The sequence below is a fragment of the Bos indicus genome, chromosome 5 (assembly GCF_029378745.1).
Source record: "Bos indicus isolate NIAB-ARS_2022 breed Sahiwal x Tharparkar chromosome 5, NIAB-ARS_B.indTharparkar_mat_pri_1.0, whole genome shotgun sequence".
Lineage (NCBI taxonomy): Eukaryota > Metazoa > Chordata > Mammalia > Artiodactyla > Bovidae > Bos > Bos indicus.
The window spans coordinates 49426615-49441539 of NC_091764.1; the positions used below are offsets into that span (position 1 = coordinate 49426615).

The following is a 14925-nucleotide window of genomic DNA, read 5'->3' on the forward strand; positions in this document are numbered from 1 at the left end:
TATACTCAGTCATCAAAAACAGTGGAATATTTCAATCTGCAGCAACATGGATGAACCTAGAGATTATCCTACTAGGTAAAGTGAGTCAGACAGAGAAAGACAAGTATTATATGATACCATTTATATGTGGAGTCTAAATCATGACACAAATGAGCTTATTTACAAAAAAGAAACAAGACTCACAGACATAAAAAACTTATGGTTACCGAAGAGGAAGTGGGGAGGAATAAATTAGAGGTATGAGATTAACCTCTAAAGACTAGATATCTCTTTAAGAAAATTAGAGATACCAAGGGAACATTTCATGCAAAAATGGGCACAATGAAGAACAGAAATGGTATGGACCTAACAGAAGCAAAAGATATTGAGAAGAGGTGGCAAGAATACACAGGAGAACTATACAAAAAAGATCTTCATGACCCAGATAACCATGATGGTCTGATTACTGGACTAGATCCAGACATCCTGGAACACAAAGTCAAGTGAACCTTAGAAAGCATCACTAAGAACAAAGCTAGTGCAGGTGATGGAATTCCAGTTGAACTATTTCAAATCCTAAAAGATGATGCTGTAAAAGTACTGCACTTAGTATACCAGCAAACTTGGAAAGCTCAGCAGTGGCCACAGGACTGGAAAAGGTCAGTTTTCATTCCAATCCCAAAGAAAGGCAATGCCAAAGAATGTTCAAACTACCACACAATTGCACTCATCTCATACACTAGCAAAATAATGCTCAAAATTCTCCAAACCAGGCTTCAACAGTACGTGAACCGTGAACTTCCAGATGTTCAAGCTGGTTTTAGAAAAGGTAGAGGAATCAGAGATCAAATTACCAACATCCGTTCAATCATCAAAAAAGCAAGAGTTCCAGAAAAACATCTATTTGTGCTTTATTGATTACGCCAAAGCCTTTGACTGTGTGGACTACAACAAACTGGAAAACTCTGAAAGAGATGGGAATACCAGACCACCTGACCTGCCTCCTGAGAAATCTGTATGCAGTGGCTCAGAGGGTAAAGATCTGCCTGCAATGTGGGAGACCCGGGTTCAATCCCTGGGTCGGGAAGATCCCCTGAAGGAAATGGCAACCAATTCCAGTACTCTTGCCTGGAAAATCCCACAGACAGAGAAGCCTGGTAGGCTACAATCCATGGGGTTGCAAAGAGTCAGACACAACTGAGCAACTTCACTTTCAAGAAGCAACAGTTAGAACCTGACATGGAACAACAGACTGGTTCAAAATTGGGAAAGGAGTATGTTAAGAATGTATACTGTCACCGTACTTATTTAACTTATATGCAGAGTACATCACGAGAAACACTGGGCTGGAGGAAGCACAAGCTGGAATTAAGATTGCTGGGAGAAATATCAATAACCTCAGATATGAAGATGATGACACCCTTATGGCAAAAACTGAAGAAGAACTAAAGAGCCTCTAGAGGAAAGTGAGAGAGAAGAGTGAAAAAGTTGGCTTAAAACTCAACATTCAGAAAACTAAGATCATGGTATCTGGTCCCATTACTTCATGGTAAGTAGATGCAGAAACAACGGAAACAGTGGCTGACTATTTTTTTGGGCTCCAAAATCATGCAGATGGTGACTGCAGCCATGAAATTAAAAGACGCTTGCTCCCTGGAAGACAAGCTATGACCAACCTAGACGGCATATTAAAAAGCAGAGACATTACTTTGCCAACAAAGGTCTGTCTAGTCAAAGCTATGGTGTTTCCAGTAGTCATGTATGGATGTGAGAGTTGGACTATAAAGAAAGCTGAGTGCCAAAGAATTGATGTTCTTGAACTGTGGTGTTGGAGAAGACTCTTGAGAGTCCCTTGGACTGCAAGGAGATCCAACCAGTCCTCTTAAAGGGAATGCATCCTGAATATTCATTGGAAGGACTGATGTTGAAGCTCAAACTCCAATACTTTGGCCACCTGATGTGAAGAACTGACTCATTTGAAAAGCCCCTGATGCTGGGAAAGATTGAAGGTGGGAGGAGAAGGGGACAACAGAGGATGAGATGGTTGGATGGCATCATCGACTCAATGAACATGAGTGTGAGCAAGCTCCAGGAGTTGGTGATGGACAGGGAAGCCTGGCCATGATGCAGTCCATAGGGTCGCATATAGTCAGACACTACTGAGCAACTGAACTGAGCTGATGAGATTAACAGATATACGTTACTATGTATGAAATAGATAACCAACAAGGAGCTACTATATAGAATAAGAAACTAGATTCAGTATCTTATAATAACCTATAATGGAAAATAATCTGAAAAAGGATATGTGTATAACTGAATCACTTGGCTGTATATCTGAAGCTAACACATTGCTAGTCAACTTAAAAAAAAAGAAAAAGGAACACTGGTTTAAGAAAACAGGAACTGAATACAAATTAATTTTAAGGGTGCTGAAGTGAAAGTGATCGCCACTCTGATAATAATGAACTGTCATCCTTGTGGCCAACATATAACTACATCAAAAGTTCAGTGTTTGTTTATAATAGCCAGGACATGGAAGCAATCTGGATGTCCATCAGCAGACGAATGGATAAGAAAGCCGTGGTACATATACACAATGGAGTATTACTCAGCCATTAAAAAGAATATATTTGAATCAGTTCTAATGAGGTGGATGAAACTGGAGCCTATTATACAGAGTGAAGTAAGCCAGAAGAAAAACAACAATACAGTATACTAACGCATATATATGGAATTTAGAAAGATGGTAATGATAACCCTGTATGTGAGAAACAAAAGAGACACAGATGTATAAAACAGTCTTTTGGACTCTGTGGGAGAGGGCGAGGGTGGGATGATTTGGGAGAACGGCAATGAAATATGTATAATATCGTATAAGAAACGAATCGCCAGTCCAGGTTCAATGCAGGATACAGGATGCTTAGGGCTGGTGCACTGGGATGACCCAGAGGGATGGTACAGGGAGGGAGCAGGGAGGCGGGGTTCAGGATGGGGAGCACGTGTACACCCGTGGCGGATTCATGTTGATGTATGGCAAAACCAATACAATATTGTAAAGTAAAAAAATAAATAAATAAAATAAAATCATAAAAAAAAAAAAGTTCAGTGTTTACTTCAACTAGCTCTTGGGCATACAGATACAGAACTGTGACAAATAATAGACAATTTAGGCACTGCATGCATCCACACCTTGATTTGCTATGACTTCACTCATTCCACTGCCTGTGACTGTTTGCAGGAAAGCAAAGTAACTCCTTCGCAACATCTGCTTCTCTAAAGCAGCAGATTGGTCGTTTTCTTCTGCTGGTCGGAGCAAAACTTCAAAAATTGCATGAAGAAGAGGCATGAACATTTGTTGTAAAAATGGGGATACCTGTATCTGAAGAGAGGAAACAACTATTACTATCTGAGAAATAAGAAAATTACTAATTTAAAATTTAGGAAAAACATGTTTTACATAAAGCCTTTTTCCAGAGTTTCTATATTTAGGATACATATTTATATAATTCAGCTAGCAAATATCAATATTAAGACAAAAATGTACATAGCATATACAGTATTGAAAGCCTCAAAAATCATTAAGTTCAAACCATTTCCTACAATTCAAGATTGAGGTTCAAGTAACATGGAATCAAACATATTCCACAATCAAATATTGTCATGGAATACTGTCAAATTTAAATTCTCAATAAATGAATTCTACTGCTAAATTAGGGACTCCCGGATAGCTCAGTTGGTGAAGAATCCACCTGCAATGCAGGAGATACCGGTTTGATTCCTGGGTCAGGAAGATCCGCTAGAGAAGGGATAGGCTACCCACTCCAGTATTCTTGGGCTTCCCTTGTGGGGGCTCAGCTGGTAAAGACTCCGCCTGCAATGCACAAGACCTGGGTTCTCTCCCTGGGTTGGGAAGATCCCCTGGAGAAGGGAAAGGCTACCTACTCCAGTATTCTGGCCTAGAGAATTCCATGGGTAGCAAAGAGTCAGACACGACTAAGTGACTTTCACTTTCACTGCTAAATTAAAAATGAATTTATACGATTGAACTCTGTGAAGGCTTTACATGGCCTTAAGCAAATTCCTTACCTCTCAGTTAAGTGTCTCAGTTTCTTCATCTATAAAAGAACAATACTTAACTTTCACGGTTGTTACAAAATTCAAATGAATGTATAAGAAAATGCTCAGGACAAATTTTGAACACAGAAAACACTATGTTAAGTGTTAGCCAATTTCATTAGCTAGCTTATGCTTTGCTTAAATTTCCTTGTACATAAAACTGACATTGAATTACTTTTAAACTACTTGGATACCCAAATTACAGTGCTTTTAACTTATTTGTTAGACATTTAGTATCCAATGCTGTTTCATTTGCTTTTCTAAAACACCAAACTAATAGTTTTCTTCTGCTGCATAGAACAGAAAAGATCTATTCTTATTAAATATCTATCGATCAGGCCCTGAGTGTCAGGGAGTATTGTAGACATTGGGATGATAAAAATATGTGTGATCCATGCCCTCAGATAACTCATACTCAAAAAAAAAAAAAAAAAAAGTCAAATGCTAAAATATATCTAAAGAGAAATACAAAAGTCAGGAGATCTTAAAGTCAGGAAATTCTCTGACCTCTGAAGGTGTATGGTACCTTAAATTTGGCTGTAATCTGGTTGATAAGAGGAATGAATTCCTGGAGGTCTTTTGCTTCACAATCTTTGAGCATGTGTTCTGAAGCAGATGGAATGAAGGGAAGGACTTCTTCCTCCAGGCAAATAATCATGCGATGAAGGAAAGTGCGGACTCCACTCCTGAGAATATCCTTTTGTAAGGGACAACTAAGAGCTGGCAAGAACGTCTGTAAACAGTCCAGGTAAACTTCGGAACAGCCACATTGCTTCACAGTCTGCTTGTTGCTGAAAGCTTTGCTGGTTCGACTACAGAAACAATGATCAGGTAACTGGTTTTAAGTTAATTCTTCAAGTGGTTTATGGAGTAATAAACAACAATGCACAACAAATTATAAAACTGACAAAACAAAGCAGCCAATTCTTTATTTTCCATGTCACAGTTATGTCCACTTTTAGTTAATGGTTGCTTCCAGTTACCATTCCAGAAAGGGCCCAAGTTAAATGAATGAAATGTAATTGATACAATCTCTCAAATGTGAGCCCACCTCAATATTTTGCTAAAATCCTGCTGACAATATATGCAGTAAAGAGGAAAAAAAAAATATTTACTATGAATAGGCTATACTACACAAACTGTAAACCACCAATTTATATTAGAAAACAATCTTAGAATTGAGTTATTTATACAATATCTCTAACATAAGCTTTTGCATGGAAGTCTTCTATAGAGCAATTTCTCTAAGTGCTTCTAATTAAAAATCACTCAAACTTTCATACTATTATTCTTTACCAATAAAGAAGTATGTGTAGAGACAGAAACAATGGCTTGGGTGGTTGGGACACAATGCAACAACTAATAAGAAGCCTCAGCACCTTCTCCTTAAGATTCCATAACAGATCCCCTGATGTCATTGGTATATATACTTAAGCGAATCTCCTTAAATACATTATCAACTTAAACCAGAGAAATCAGACAAGTTAAGGATTTAAAAAGATGTCAAGTCAGAAATCCAGAATGTTATGAGATCTATTCCCTTCTTCAGCTAAATCTCCTAATTTAATGAATTTAGAAAAGAAATGTTTACACAAATCTCTGGACAATCCAGTTTCAGAAACATGACACACATGCCCAATTCCAGAAAAATCTAAGTAAATGATTCTGTATATACTGAGAAAATCACTTCACCAATTTAAATGCCAATTTTCACCAATCACACTCACCTAGCAAATCCAACAGCATGGTTGAGACAGTCTGCTAGAGATGCCTGTCTTTCTTCGTCCTGTGCCAGCATCAATTTTTCTAACAGAATTTTAAACTTCTCCATGAGTGGAGTCAACAGATTCCTCATTAATGCCTGCTTCCGCTCTGCTGGATACTCACTATTAACAATTAGCACTCCAGCTGTCTCATAGATAAATAATTGATCGTCGCTGCTCAACAAAGACTGGTAACCATTCTCCTAAAATGAAATTTAGTCTTATTTAAGTTTTTCTTTGTTCAGTTCCTCCCATTTAAAAGTAAAAGAGGGACAGAAGATGTAATCTATCACACCAACTCATTAATAAAAAGGAGATTGAGTACTTGTAAATAAACTGAATTAGAGGTCAAAAGATGAGGGGTCTATTGACATGACTTCATAAATGGTCGTGTAATAATAATACAGTTTTATAATACTGTATTATTATTATTATTATAATAATAATCAGTTTTCTAACTTGTTTTACTTTTATAAAATTTATCTGTTATTAGGATGCTAAAAATCAGTTTTATAAAATGCTTTGAAGGTTAAGACAAATGCCACACAGATTAATATTTTAAAGTGTTTAAGATTTAAATAACAACAAATGCCACGTAATAAACACATACACAAGTTGTTACTTTTGCACGTTTGAAAATAAGACTGGAAATAAAAAGAAAAGATCTTATTCAAGTGTAAGCAAACATCCATCCATACACTGACCCATTTTACTGCTGCTGCTGCTGCTGCTGCTGCTAAGTCGCTTCAGTCGTGTCTGACTCTGTGCGACCCCATAGATGGCAGCCCACCAGGCTCCCCCGTCCCAGGGATTCTCCAGGCAAGAACACTGGAGTGGGTTGCCGTTTCCTTCTCCAATGCATGAAAGTGAAAAGTGAAAGTCAAGTCGCTCAGTTGTGTCCAACTTTTAGCGACCCCATGGACTGCAGCCTACCAGGCTCCTCCATCCATGGGATTTTCCAGGCAAGAGTACTGGAGTGGGTTGCCCTTGCCTTCTCCCAGTAAGTTTTATTATTTTTTACATTTATGCAATCTGAGAGGCCAGGGGGAAGGGGAAAATATCAGAGGCCCTTCTACCAAAACTCCCTGTTAAGAAATTATTTACAAGCCTAGTCTTAAAACAGATAAATTGTGTGGAGGCCTTATTATATATTTATATATATATAATATATACATATATGTAAAATTTCCAATATCCATAAATATGGCATGGCTAAATATGGCTGTGTGAAAATCTTTTAATATAGATTTCTTTAGTATGTAGGCAAATTTAACCATATAATTCATTAGTAACCTTTCATGCAATGAAATATGTATATATTATATGTGTGTGTGTGTGTATAAAAGAATCTTTTATCTTTTAAAAGAGAATGTCCTTATTTAGAAGTAACTAAAACACTTATTAAGTAACACTAGGACCAATCACTGCTCTAGGAGTTGAGATCATAAAGTTAAAGTTGCTAGATAAATACACAGTATTTATACCCCTACTAAGCAGTCAACATTCAGTAAAAGCACTGTGAATCAAGTCTTTTTACACACTAAAAAAAGGTTACAGGTATAGTACAAGTTCTTGTTTCCATGTGCAATAAGAAAAAATTTCCAATATCCATAAATATGGCATGGCTAAATACGGCTCTGTGAAAAATCTTTTAATATAGATTTCTTTAGTATGTAGGCAAATTTAACCATATAATTCATTAGTAACCTTTCACACAATGAAATTAACCCATATACTTATTTTAAAAAAGAAAATATTTTATGTTTAACATTTTTCAAGTGTGGCTCCATTAATAACTCTCACCAAAATGACAAAAAAAAAGTCAATGTCAGTAGTTTGCTGAGATTGCCAGTATTTTACACAAAAACAGATATCAAAATGTGCTTACAAGGTATCTTTTAAAGATTACTTAAATCTTTCTAGTGAAATAAGTAACTGAGATATTCAGATCAAGCAGTGTTTAAATTCTTTTTACCTCAAGCCAGAAGTTTAACAATAAAATTTCAGTCTACTAGAAGTTACTGAGAATGGCTCGTGTGATCACAGTACTAAACAGAGAATAATTTTGAAACTGAATATTCCTTCTCCAAAAAATACTGGTTATTTAATAGTACAGAGAGCAGACCATATCTCACACTGCTAAATCTTATCAATCAAATTTTGATTCCCTTCTATTTCTTTTTTCCTCTTTTATTTCTAATGCTATGTTTGTTTACTATATCTCAACAGAGTTTTAGTAAATAGATCTAAGCCCTACATGCCCCCCACCCCAACTTTCATTTAGAAAGAAAGATACTTACAGGTGGAGAAAGCTCTAATAAATCTTGTATTCTATTCAGAATATCCTCAATGAAAGGATTCATTTGTTTACTGAATAAAGGCAAAAAGGAAAACCACAATTACATAAATAATAGTGCTTGGAGTAGTGCTGAAATATCAAATTCCTCTTTAAGGCAGAACTAAAAAAAACGTTCAGTTCTAAGGTAGTCACATGTCACCATTCAGACTAGCTATAATTTTTTTAAATTACAATATTATAACCTAAGAAAAAGTAGTTTTCATACCTAAAAAAATGGTACTAGTAAAGAACAATATGACGGATTAAGTTAAAAACGTATTTCCAAGGAATATCATCTTTAGAATTTCAAAGAAACCATATAGTTGTACTATCTACAGCAATAAAACTGTGAAATAACTAATGCCATTAGTAATGACAAGTGTTATATATAAAAATATTCAAACAAATCAGTTTAATAATGAACAAAGTACCTGGCTAAAGAGAAAGAAAAGAAATCTTAGCACAATACAAAAAGGAACATTTTTTTAAAAAGCCTAAGAACAGAAAGAACTAAATCTACCATAGGCTCTTAGATAATAAGTTACATCTTACTTAACAATCTTAAAAATAAGAATTAAACATAACAGCCAAAATGTTTTACTTACTTAAGAGATTTAACAAATCTGGAGAATAGGTAAGCAGTTCTGCTCCGGACTTTAGCACTAGAGTGCCGCAGACCCCTGTGATCTAAGAAAGCCATCTAAAGAAAGAGAGACACTTTTACTATTTCTGTATTTATTTAACATCTTTTTTTGCTAATGTCATGACATGTTTTTGTTCATAGCGAATTTTACTTTTTAGCTCTGGAAGAGAGGAACCAGGTACACACAAGTGAGCCTACACTACACGTTAATAGGTCCTTGAATATTTGTTTTAAATAACTGACTAGACACAAACTCCATTTTAAAGAAATGGAGGAGTTTTAGCATGTTCAGGAGTTTTTGAGAGCTCTGGAAAAAAGTGATAAGAGAAAGATAGAATACTATCTGTTCATTAGCTGAAACATATGGAAAATAACAAAAGCTGAGAGTAAAGTGTATACTTACTAGTACACATGGAATGTGCTGAGGTTCAACTGTGAAAAACTTTTCGTATCTAACAACAGTTTCGAAGAACTCCAATGTCACAGATGTGTGCTGATAGGAGCTAACTCCTGATGTTACCAGCTAGAGCAGGAAAAAGTTAAGAAATCTGTCTTCATTTACTGCAACATCAAAATGTCCCTGTAATAATGTATATTAAACTCTAACAATTAAGAAACTCACATTAGCTTATATGAAAACAGAAAATTAGGTTCAGAATAAGTTGTCTTAGTATACTTACAGTTCGCATCATATCCTGCAAAGCACTAGCTTTTGAAACATCACCTGAGAAGTGAGCACCATGAGATACTGGAAGAGCTTCTGCCAACATATACAGCAATCTTATTGCCACTTCAACTTCCATAAACCGTGTAGTCTGCCAATTCCTACCAAGGTATAACACATCACTGAGATCTGAATGCAAACCCTCTGTACAACTAGTGATGCACCGGATAAAAAGACACCAACAAAATCCTCTTTAATTATTAAAAAGTCACAGCAATTGTTAATTCTGCCAGGGAACATAATTCATATCACAGAAGTATAAATAACCAATGTAATCCATTTTATTGTTTATGTTCCGAAGAGCAGCATTTCCCCTCCAGGATCAAGATAAATTAAGGAGTCAAGGGCATTGTTTTGGAGATACACATAAGATCTTAGTAAGTAAAACAAACAAGTAAGTCATGTGACTCACTTATGGTAGGCCACCATCAGGGAGAAGAGGAAAGAGGTGACTTGTTAGAAAGAGACGAACAAACTTACTGCAGTGTAGAACTGAACACTCTGCGAACAGAAGCCAGCAGTAACTCTGGTGAAACTTGAGCAAGCCTGTCCAACAATAACTTCAGTTGTTTTCTATATTCTACAAACATGGCTTCATCTTCACCCTATGGTATTTTAAAAATTCCATTAAGAAACTTAAAAGACCTTAAGACACATAAAATGGTGAGTTCTCATTAGTTTTTTATATTTACAAATTTAATACACTTTTATTTTTTTCATAAATATTTATGTAGGAAAATGCAGTAGTCTTTCCCCTCCTGCTCACAATTATTTCCCAGACCTAGACTATGAAAGCCTACAGCCAGAAACAGCACAGGGAGGAGGTTAAAATCAAGAGTCATTATAACAGAAGAGAGTGACTGAGGGATGATTAGGCAAACACCAGATAATGGAAGGCTTGGAAAACAAAAGCAAAAGTCTAAGCTACGATGGGTTCACATAGGGCTTTATGAGAACCTTAGCACCTTATGTATACTCTTTGTATCTTACTGTCCACTCTAAGAACTGTAATACTATCACATGATTAACGATACTATATGTAATGAACCTGGCACTTTGCAAGTGCATGGTGTGTTGGTGATCATCACCAGTATCCTCGTGTAGTTCAAAGTTTCTGATGTCTGAAGTGGGTAACAGAATATTACTGAATTGCCAGAAAGCACTCATGACACTTGTGACTGATGGAAAGCTGACTCATGACAACCCTGGAGAGGACTTTAACCAGAACAAATCCAGAGACGGTGAAGTACCTCATTCCCACTCTCCCACAGACAATATGAGGTCCACCAATTGGGCCTCAATTCCTCTCTTATTAAATATAAAGTGAAATATGATCACGAACAATACTGTCAATGTTTTACAAAGTTCAGTGCTACAAAGTGTCCTTAAAAGGGTCATTTTAAAGAATTAGAGGACAAAATACAAAAACATGAAGAATTAATGAAGTTTCCATTAATCTAAGAAGTCATCAATATAAATAAGACTAATTTTTAAAACACTTCTTGTCTTAAAGGACTCTAAGATACTCAAAACTTGAAATACTAATCTGATGTGGGTACATAATAAAATTAAAACTGTTTTCTCCTCAATCCAAAATTCTTACCTCATTTTCAAAGTTATATTCTTCATCATAGGTTAATTTTTTCATAACGGCCAACATGATTGTCTAAAATTAAGAATAAAGTATCTTTTGTCAGTCTCTAAATTCATGTAATTTGAAATTAGGCTGTATTTCAAGGCAGACTGCAGATACAGAGTCTACTATTGGTTTAAAAGAAGTAAAAAGAAGTTAGTTACCTCTACGTTAGCTTTTTGTCGATCTGAAAGCACTGTAAGCTGTTGAAAAGAAAGCAATCATTTATTAGGTTTCCTAAAGTAATACTTGCTTATCAAAATATTTTTCTAATCAGTTAGTATCTTTTCAAACATGCACACAGCTTTTCTGGAGGGCAGTTTGATAGTACCTTTCTATATGTGAAATGTACCTAATCTAAAATCTATCAATTTCACTTCTAGTAAGTAACTTGGCATACAGGCAAAAACATGTAGATAAACTTGATTTTTAAAGATACTTATGAATGTACTCAGCAAAGAAGCAGATTACAGAAAGCAAAGTATGTCTCACCTTGTTTTTAATTAAGTAAGGCCATAAAAGCCTAGAAATCCACTATGAGACACAGTGGGATTACCAATAGTGATTTTAACTTTCTTCATACCTTTTCACATTGCCTAAAATTTCTTAAAGTATACATGCAGAAACATGTTATAACAGAAGCTAAACTCAGTTTGGAAAAATATTATCTTAAGCTTGACTCAATTCAACTAAATCAATGTAAATAAAGTAGGCATAGCTCTCACCTAATGTCATAATGAAAAGTTATTAATTCTTTAAAAGGCTACGTGTATAATATATGAGATTCATACCTTCTACGTTTTAAGTTCTATTATTGGCAGCAACTCTCTAGGGGGTAAATTTTAATTATAAAATAACTTCATAAGAAATGATGCATATGTAATTAAAATAATAAACTATCTTTAACAAAATTTCTACTGTATTTAAAAACAAACACATGGGACTTCCCTGCCAAGACTCTATGCTCCCAAGGCTGGGGTACAGGTTCAGTCCCCAGTCAGGGAACTAAGATGCCACATGATACAAGGCCAAAAAGAAATAAACACAGATTAAAAATAAAAGAAACAACCTAAACCTATAACTAATTCTGAAGCTTTTTAGTCTAGTGAATTTTAGAACCTGGCCATTTATGTTTTCCAGCTAAGAAGTTCAAAGGAAAGAAAAAAGATGAAAATATACTCATAATTAACAGTAAATATCATTAGAGTAGAATTGAGTATCTTATTTTCATTTTCTTGTATTTTCCAATTCTCTATGGCTTTTCTATATTATCTACAACAAAGATTAACATAAGGACTTACCTGTTTCAAAATATGAAGATAATCGTAACAAAATCCAATAATATTAGAAGAGATGTCATCATCCTCATGAATTAGGAGCTGCAACATCAGCGCCACCTTTGTTTCAATAGCTTGCAGTGCCTCCTGAGCATTCTTGATATCCCCATTTTTAATTAATTTAGTCCAGCTAACTATCAATGACTGTCCCATTCCATTGACCAGTTTAGAAAATCTGGCCAGGAAGTCAACATCTTCCTCCTACAAACAATACAGATCTCAATTTAAAACCAACTACCTGAGAGGAAAAACTCTAAATTTCAGAACGGATCAAGTGCCAATTATAGGAGTCAATTTTATTTTATTTTTTAAATTTAATTTTATTTTTAAACTTTACAATATTGTATTAGTTTTGCCAAATATCGAAATGAATCCGCCACAGGTATACCTGTGTTCCCCATCCTGAACCCTCCTCCCTCCTCCCTCCCCATACCCTCCCTCTGGGTCGTCCCAGTGCACCAGCCCCAAGCATCCAGTATCGTGCATCGAACCTGGACTGGCGAGGAGTCAATTTTAAACTAACATTAGACATAAACAATACTACCATTTTGACTGGGAAGTTTTAAGAGTCTGAATTCTACTGTTATTATCCACTAACTCTCAAAATAACTATCTTTAATGATTATAGTCATGTAGACATTGTCAAATTATAAAAGTTTAAAAAAAGAGATCTGTGGTTTCAAAACCTTCTCTCTAAACTGATGAATTTAGTAAATACCTTCTAATAAAGTTAATGCTGCCATATTATGCTTTGTGCAACAATTTACAACAGTCCTTTCTGACACTATTTAATTTGAACCTCAACTATACCACAAAGAAATAAAACTGCTATTAAAATAACCTGCCTAAAGTTAATCAGCATTAGTGTTAGAACTCAAAATCAGGTTAATTTTCATTAATTATCCTTATGATGTTCTCCTACAGAAAGATTTTTTAGCTTCACCATTTTAAGTTTTTTAATAAGGCCATTATTCGCAGTGTAACTGGCTACACTTTGTCAGTTAGGAAATTACCAGAGGTATACTCCTGATATATCAACAATACAAAGACTTCTTAGTAATTCTTTATCACTGTCACAGGTAAAATTAAAAGTAAAAACCTTCAAATTCAATTTCTAAATTATTAATTTACCACACTCACTTGAGCCCTAATTCTGCTGAGGCTAAACTCTAATAGATCAAATGAATATGATGAAAATATAACATTTATAATGGAGTCTAGGTCAAAATGCACTGCCATGCTTCGTAAAGTGTGGTCCATGAAGAGCTGTATCACAGCATCACTTGAGAGGCTATTAGAAAGCACAAAAGTAAGTACTATCCCAGATCTTCAAGTTTAAGTCTGATATAATCCATGGTCAAGGAGAATGTTACACATGACATTACGGCTTTCTGGACACTATTTTTCACTATTATATGTTTCACTATTATATGTTTCACTATTATAAGCCCAAGGAAGTTTCTAACGCTTAAAAACATAAATAAAGAAAAAGGAAAGTATATTTAAATTACTGCCTATCCTAGTTTGTTCTAACAATTTTCAAAACGTTATACATAAATTTACTGACCTGGTCAATGCTGAAAAATCCAGCAGACTGTAACACTTGACATAAAGATTCTACCAGTTTCATTTTATCAACAGGATCCATTCCTTTATTTACAATTTCAAATAAACAATCACAGGCTTCTTCCCGTAGAACTTCTATTGACATATGACCTAGCAGCATATTTATAAACCTGGCAATGGAGAACCAAAATTCTTACAATATTTTCAAATTCATGAGTTTTACACACTGTATTCTGCAGGTTTCTATTCTTAAAATATAGATTTACTTACCTATCATTGGCTATAAGGGATAAGTCTATCCAAGAGACATAAGCCCCAACTACTTCAAGGCACTGGCATGTCACTTCTGAATTGGTATACTGATAATTTTGTAGGATTTGGTACCATGATTCCACCAGGTTTGGAATGCACTGTTCCCTCATGGTATCCTTTATGAGAGTATTCCTACGAGCCTCCTAAAAAAAAAAAAAAATACCGTATGTACAATCAGATTACCTCCCAAGATAATGTTTGATATTCGTATAATAGTTGCACACAGTAATTTCCTCAACACTACATTTCCCGACTTGTTAACACATTCCCTGCCGGTACTTCCTATTTATCTGCCCTAAAATCATAACCTGTGATTCTAATTCTTCCTTCCATTTTACTTAGACATAATTTATTAAACACAAACTATGAAAAAAACACTGCTTAGAAATTTTTAACCATGAGATAAAAGTTATTTCTCAGTATTATACAAACAATTTAAGAGAACAGCAATAATGTAAACAATATTCTTTATAAATGTCATATTTAACACACAATAACCTTAAATTGTCAG

At 35.1% G+C, this 14925-nt stretch overlaps 1 protein-coding gene across 4 annotated transcripts in view; it reads right to left on the reverse strand.

Annotated features, from left to right (window-relative positions):
* XPOT (exportin for tRNA) overlaps nt 1-14925 on the reverse strand; it is a 168274-nt gene that overhangs the window by 14442 nt on the left and 138907 nt on the right. For all 4 annotated transcript variants that reach the window (XM_070789360.1, XM_070789358.1, XM_019960885.2 and 1 more), the window contains 13 exons: nt 14373-14557; nt 14104-14272; nt 12501-12737; nt 11364-11402; nt 11170-11232; nt 10047-10171; nt 9523-9667; nt 9246-9365; nt 8805-8899; nt 8162-8231; nt 5826-6064; nt 4625-4910; nt 3172-3361 (listed from right to left, as the gene is read on the reverse strand). In XM_070789360.1, coding sequence (XP_070645461.1) covers nt 3172-3361; nt 4625-4910; nt 5826-6064; nt 8162-8231; nt 8805-8899; nt 9246-9365; nt 9523-9667; nt 10047-10171; nt 11170-11232; nt 11364-11402; nt 12501-12737; nt 14104-14272; nt 14373-14557 — 1963 coding nt within the window. The remainder of the gene's footprint in view (nt 1-3171; nt 3362-4624; nt 4911-5825; nt 6065-8161; nt 8232-8804; nt 8900-9245; nt 9366-9522; nt 9668-10046; nt 10172-11169; nt 11233-11363; nt 11403-12500; nt 12738-14103; nt 14273-14372; nt 14558-14925) is intronic.